Consider the following 7,147-nt stretch of genomic DNA (forward strand, 5'->3'; position numbering starts at 1 on the left):
GCTCTCCGGGTTTATTGGCCTGCTACCTCAACCTAATTGCTACAATATGTCGACATATAAACAATCAACAGATCGTGTAGGAATATAAATATCGGAAACTACCAATCATACAACTCACTACCGCCTACTAGACCCCTCACAACACACTACTCTGCTACCAGAAAATCTCCATGGAATGCACAGCCATAAGTAACTAAAGGTGGGATAGCTACCCGAATAGATGATCCTACTCTACAGCCACAACCAGATGATAATCAGCCTACTGATACTCTAACCAACATACCACTACTACTGCATCCTACCACATAAGGATATAAATACATAGCCAAATCTAGTGGGCCGACATTGGTGCCTTTGACCCACGGGTATAGTGAGGAAAACTCACCTGAATCGAAGAATCTATAAACACCGCGACACTCTCCCTTTTCTACACTACATGATCCAACAAACCTTCTAACACAAGAAACATGACAGAACATCAATCAATAGCCCAACTCCTTCAAGTTTGACTTAAAGTCAAACATGCCAAAAGTGAACGGTCAACGGGTCAACTACCTCTCACGACGTGAAAATCTATGGGTCACATCATAAGCCGCTCAAAGACAAAAGAGTAAATTAAATGAACGATCCCTATGGCTTAGGGTAATTTACACGTTTGGTCCCTAACTTATTTTTTTAACTAGGAAAATCCTATTGTTTGTTTTTGTTACACGCTTGGTTCCTATCTTAACTAAAAAAAAAAAAATACTATTTTGCCCTTAATTTTTTTTAAATTTATTTAAATAAAGACACCCCAATTCTACCCCCTCACATTACCTTACCTACACCACCATTTTTCCCTATTTAAATAATAGTCGTTTTATGTAAGACAGGACAAATGACGTAACAAAAACAAACACTAGGGACCAAGTGTGTAACAAAAACAAACAATTTGGACCTTCCGAGTTAAAAAAATAAGTTATAGACCAAGCACGCAAATTACCCCAAACCATAGGTACCATTCGTGTAATTTACTCAAGACAAAATAATCGTCGTCCTTCGATCCTCACGACATAACATCATGTCGTGAGAATTGTCTAAATGACATTTACATGAGTAAAACCCCTTAATCCATTATTCCACTAATCCATATCCTCCAGAAGGCATCCTAACACCTCAAAAGTCATAAAAATCGATGCTTTAAGGTCTTGCATGTCCAATGCAAGGCTTGCATTCAAATTAGGGAATTTATCAAGAAAAGCAGGTTAAAACCTCAAGGATGGGCTCAAACATCACATAAAGTTCAGATCCACCACATATAATCATCAAGGGACTCGAAGGACCCATAAAGTTACTAAATTTATGGTGTCCCAACACTCTAACTCATCTAACCATGGATAATCATGCATAGAACCCTAGATCGAGCAAAAAGAAATCATAAATCTTGAATCTTGGTTACTCACAAAGGTCCATAAATCTTGAATCTTGGTTACTCACCCAAGGTTATGAGAGAAGTTCCTTAAATATGGAGAAAACCCTAAAATTCATGGGCTTGGCTGCAACCAGGCTCACTACGTGAGGTTCATAATGTCACATCGTGACTCACATTTACACGTGTCACCTTACAACCTCCTAATGGTCATGCGTGACACCCATTTTTCCTAAAAGTCATGCCATTGACTCCGTAACGTCGTAAGCTACACGACCCGTGTGAAATACATATAGAAACAAACAATACACGTAGAAATGGAAAAAGTTAATTTGTTTTGGAATATGGTGTTATAATTTTCCCCCAATTAAATTAGATTTCGCCCTCAAAATATTATGTGGTTAGAATTTAAACTGCACTAACACAATCCATATGCTACCTCCAACCACTTAACATAATCAATACATCGATATCAAACTTGAGAGGCCATCCGTAACCCAACGGATTCCAACAAACCACCCAGACATTTGGAGCACTCAATTGCAACAACTACCTCTTTCTCCACACGGTAAGAACCAACTCATAGCCACTTAAACAGGAACTTCCATAACTATATCTTCTAACAATGTCCTTGAATGTACTACACAAAATTAGGAGTCCAATAGTCCAACTCTAAAGACATCCATAACGGATGAGGATCATCCACTCATCATTCTTACCCCAAGTCCCTGATCAGGAATACCCCTAAAAAACATATCAACACTCAAAACATTTCGATAAAGAATTCCAACCCAACCTAAATTTGGAAACCGCATAAATGTTCTCAAATATACACTTGACTTCCTGGAAAGTCGTAACTAACCAACGTTTACCACGAGCATAACCATGGTTAATAGAAAACCCTATGCGACACTTAAACTCCCACAACAGCTCAGGTGCACAACCATCTGTTAAAACATCCTAAAGACTTATCACCATCGCATCACTAATCTCTTGGCATTTCAACTAACATACCCATACCCCTATGTCAATCCAAAAAACTATGGGTCATCAACAACCCAAGTATTATCATTAGTCCTGAAAATATTCAAGCCATCTATCAGCTACCAACATAGCTAGTCTAGTAGGCACACAATTATGACATAGGTAATATAGAGGGAGAGATCACACGAAACCTCATCCTAAAACGAACATAAGTCCGCTAATAAGAAACCCAACAATGAGATGTTAATATACCACCATGACTTCTCTCATAAGTCAACACCTTACAACTGTCTGAATCAACCTGTCGGTCATTGAGCTGCCAATGACAACACTATACTTCACAATGCACGTCTATGACACACGATTAACCAAACCACACATGGGTCTCCACTATAAAACTGTCGCCCCTTCTAAAAAGTGAAATCCACGATGTCTCACTGCACTACGTGACACCATTCAACCATTGGGATGAGAAACTCACTAAGGTGCTGTTTGTTTTTTGAAAAAAACCTCTTCAAACCTCTTACTGCTGCGCGGCGCAGCACACGCGCATCACTTTTCATCTTGCAGCTGTTTGTTTTTTAGAAGTCTTTTGAGTCAAAAACCTCTGCGCGTGCTCTGTTTGGCGCAGCACTTGTACTACCTCTTCCAACCTCTTCTTCTTCTTTTTTTAATGCTGAAATTTTGATTATATGTTATTAAAATTTTATTTCACATTTTTTTCCCTTTTTTTCGTTTATTCTTATTGAATTTATTTTTCATTTTTTTTATATTCAATAATGATAATTTCTTGATAAAATATTTTTTTTTACTGAAAATATCTTTATTTTTTGTTGAAATATCATTCTTTTTTACTGAAATATCATTAATTTTTACCGAAATGTTATACATTATTAAATTTTACGTATTAAAAAGCTATTTTCGGTTTATAAAATTAGTTTATTTTAATTTTTTAATATCTGCAGCAGTATGCAGATGTTAAAAAAATAAACACGCTTCTTATTATAGTCTGCAGCCGTTTGGTCCACCTCTTCTACTGCAAAGGGTTGCAGAGGTGGTCCGCAGACTTCATGAATTTTTGCTTCAGAAAATCAAACAGCACCTAATTCTCACTGTTCTTTCCATCATCCGGTCACAAGCGTGATGACTCCCAACGAACATCCAACAACCTAAAACACACTGCTATCATTCCACTAACTGGTAGGAACCCAATCAACATCCTACTCAACACTTGTCATAAAATACAGGAGTCATACTATTCCAAAGCACACACTCTGCTACAATCCACTGCCACCAACACATCGCCAAATGAAACATGACCAAGCATAACCAATTTTAGATAGACAATTAAACTCTTGTTCCAACCGTAACCAAACCCAAAAAGTTGACGTACCAGCGAGTCAGACGATGCGACGAACCTTGTTTATTAACACACGAAAGTGTATATCGTAAAAAAGATGTCATATATCCTAAAATTTAAAGGCTTTACGATTTGCAGTTCTACATGTCAAAAGCTTGATGTCACAATTAAAAAAACATGGAGTATACCCCTGTCAAAATGTGTTTGTCAACTACAAAGGCTTTGATCTTATAAATTCACAAACCTAACAACCCTTTCACAAAATCGATTACAAACTTTGGCTTTTACCGGAGACCTCACAAAATCATGCTCGCTCCCGGTATCAGCCACTATGACTCTGACTCCTCACGTCACTGTGTCGACGTCTTCAAGTCCTCACCCTCACCACACCGACAATTGTGGTTCCCCACTGTATTTCATTCACAACGATTGGAGTTCAATTAAACAAGTATGTTTTCCTTCTTGTATCAAAGAAGTATGTACTTTGTGTTTCTCCTTCTTCTTCATGAATCATCTTCCCTTCCTTTTTTGACATTTCTACACATAAACTATGGTGTGAATCACTTTAATTTTATTTTTTTTAATGCTTTTGTGTTTAATTTTATATATTTTTTCCTATGTATGAGTATGCCATATATAATACATTTTTGATTAGTTGCACTCTCGTTTTTATCTCCTGTAGTAATCTGATTTTCCTTAATAACTTTCATTCGTTAACTTAAAAAAAAAACTATTTTTTACGAGCTTATTTTTATTTATGTGTTGGTATAACTTTAGAGCGGTTGATGTTTCGACGAAAATTTAAAAATGTTGGTTTTTACTTTTATTTATTTAAAAAAAACTTATTTGGTTTTTGTATGTACGTATCGGTACAATTTCGAGTTTTTCTATGTGTCGACGTAATTTTTTACATATTCTTGCTTAATTTTATGTACATTTACTACGTATGAGTCGGATCACATATAATACGATTTTAATTATTTGAACTTTCGTGTTTATCTATTATAGTATCTATATAATTTAATTTTTCTTAATAACTTTCGTTCATCAACTTAAAAAAACAAGTTTTTAGTGCTTATTTTTATGTTTGTGTGAGTATAAATTCAAAGTGGTCAACGTTTCGATGTAATTTTAAAACTTTCATTCTTTAATTAAAAAATATTACTTGCTTTTTTATGCACGTAACGATATAAATTCTAGTTTGTCTATCTTGCGAAATAACTTTTTTTTTATTTCGTTTTTATGCTTCTTTTTTGTACATGCTTGTTTTATTTTCGTTCGTGCTTATTTTGTTACGTTTTGATGTATCATCCATCAATATCATCGTCACAATTCGACTTAAATTTTTTTGTACTTTTAATCACACTTTTGTTTTTTTTTTTTTTTTTTTTTCGTTCGTGCTTATTTTGTTAGGTTTTGATATATCATTGTCAATATAATCATCAAAATTCAACTTAAAAAATCCAGTACTTTTAATCACACTTTTATTGATTGTAGTCATAAAAGTTGAATTTAGATGATTATACTGATAAAAGTTAGATATCATTGGATTTCTTGGTAATAAAATATATGGTTGATACCACTGACTAGCTCTAGTTTATACCGTCAAATAACAACGTATTATATATGATCAAACTTATTCGTAGGAAACATACATAAATGTACAGGAAAACGTAAACCCGAATTTATACCGACACCTATATAAAAATAAATATGTAAGATTATATATATTTTTAAGTTAACGGACAAAAGTTTAAATAATCAAAAACTTATTATATGTGATTTGATTGGTAAGTAATAACATACAGAAAATTAAACATAATAAATTATGTAGAAACAAACAAATTTGAATTTATAACGAAACGCACCGAAAAAAACAAGTGAACTTTAAAAAAAAGTTACCAAACAAAAATTCTAAATTTACTTAGAAAAGTTGACGAGCATGAATTTATAACTATAGATAAATAATAATTGGCACACAAAAAATTAACTATTATTAAGTTGAGGAACGAATCTTATCAAGAAAAGTCAGATTATATGTATTTGATTTCAAATATGTTTGTATTGTTTTTTATGTATTGATTGGATATAATTAATCTATGTCTGTTAAGAATTTTTATCCTTCGATATTCTGGTATTTTTTATTTTAGTTTATATATTATCTTATAAATCCGTGCTTTATTCTCCTTTGTCTTGTAAACTAAAACTCATATTCATATAACAGTAACCTAAAACTAACATTTATATATAGAACATAGTCTCTGCTACGTTTTAATAGAAACAAAGGAGTACACTCCAAAATACATGGGTGTTTAAGTATTTCCATTATAGAACTATTAAGTTCATACTTCAACAGAAAACCATACAACCACAGTTATTAAACATAAGCACTAAGGCCGGTATATATATACTACACATAGTGAAATAGAGCTTAAATGCTTATATCAGTTGTGAGTTTGGGCCTCATGAGCTTGTTTGTATGCAGTTGCCTCTGCAGAAGTGCTGCAACACCTGCACCCTCCATTGTAGTAACGTCCACCACCACAGCAACCATATCTGCAATATCCTCCTCCACGGCCACCACCGTTGTATCGTCCACCACCGTTATTGTATCGTCCACCACCGTTGTTGTAACTTCCACCACCATTGTTGTATCTTCCACCACCATTGTTGTAACCTCCACCACCGTTGTTGTATCCTCCACCACCGTTATATCCACGGTCATCACCACCATACTTTGCATCTTCTACCTGACCTGCATATATCAATCATCATTTCAGTAATGTACATTTTATTGCATGAATCCATGTATAGAATTCTGGGAATTTTAAAGGAAACATCCTGTACAAAAAGCCAATTTCATCTATGAAAATTAAATTTACTCACTGTCATTGTTGGACTCAAGGTCCTTAGCTGCAGCCACTTCGGAGCTAATGAAAAGAATAGTGGCCAGAGCAAGTGCAAGAAGAAGAAAAGTCTTCGAAGACATTTTGACTTGTTTCAGAAAGAAAATATATTCAGAAAGAAACTATATGGAAGAAGGATGAAGGATGAAGAACCATTGTGGTAATATTCCTCTATTTATGGAAGGATTTATGCAGATGAAGATTTATTGCAGATTGGTTGGGTGGTTAGGAGCTGGTGGGACCAAGCTTTGATTGGCTTTGACATTTTGAAACCTATTCTTATCCTGAACATCTTGTGCCGCTTTCAATTTATTTGTTTTGTTTTATATTATAAGCCGTGTACATGTGCTAAACTGTGGGTGATGATGGGCAGCGGCTGGAAAGCCCGTGGTGATTAAAAGTTTGTTTTTAATAAATAGTTTTTTTTAGGCGATTAGTTTTCTCTTTTTGGCCGGGTAGATATTTTCAAAAAAAATAGTTAAATTTTGA

General features: G+C 34.4%; 1 protein-coding gene across 1 annotated transcript; it reads right to left on the bottom strand.

Moving 5' to 3' along the window:
• Positions 1–5,970: 5,970 nt before the first annotated feature.
• Positions 5,971–6,813, bottom strand: LOC145005177 (uncharacterized). Its single transcript, XM_078964227.1, has 2 exons — positions 6,639–6,813; positions 5,971–6,507 (listed from the first exon to the last, which is right to left on the bottom strand). The coding sequence occupies exons 1-2, from the start codon at positions 6,739–6,741 to the stop codon at positions 6,197–6,199; spliced, it is 414 nt and encodes a 137-aa protein (XP_078820353.1). The 5' UTR covers positions 6,742–6,813; the 3' UTR covers positions 5,971–6,196.
• Between the last annotated feature and the right edge of the window lie 334 nt (positions 6,814–7,147).

This window comes from Lactuca saligna, chromosome 7 (assembly GCF_052625555.1).
Source record: "Lactuca saligna cultivar CGN05327 chromosome 7, ASM5262555v1, whole genome shotgun sequence".
In the NCBI taxonomy this organism is placed as follows: domain Eukaryota; kingdom Viridiplantae; phylum Streptophyta; class Magnoliopsida; order Asterales; family Asteraceae; genus Lactuca; species Lactuca saligna.

Bases quoted from the DNA above. Each gene is read 5' to 3' on its own strand.
- LOC145005177 (XM_078964227.1), bottom strand. From the start codon at position 6,741: ATGTCTTCGAAGACTTTTCTTCTTCTTGCACTTGCTCTGGCCACTATT. The intron at 6,508-6,638 runs GTGAGTAAATTT...TGATATATGCAG, and splicing joins CCTTGAGTCCAACAATGACA to GTCAGGTAGAAGATGCAAAG.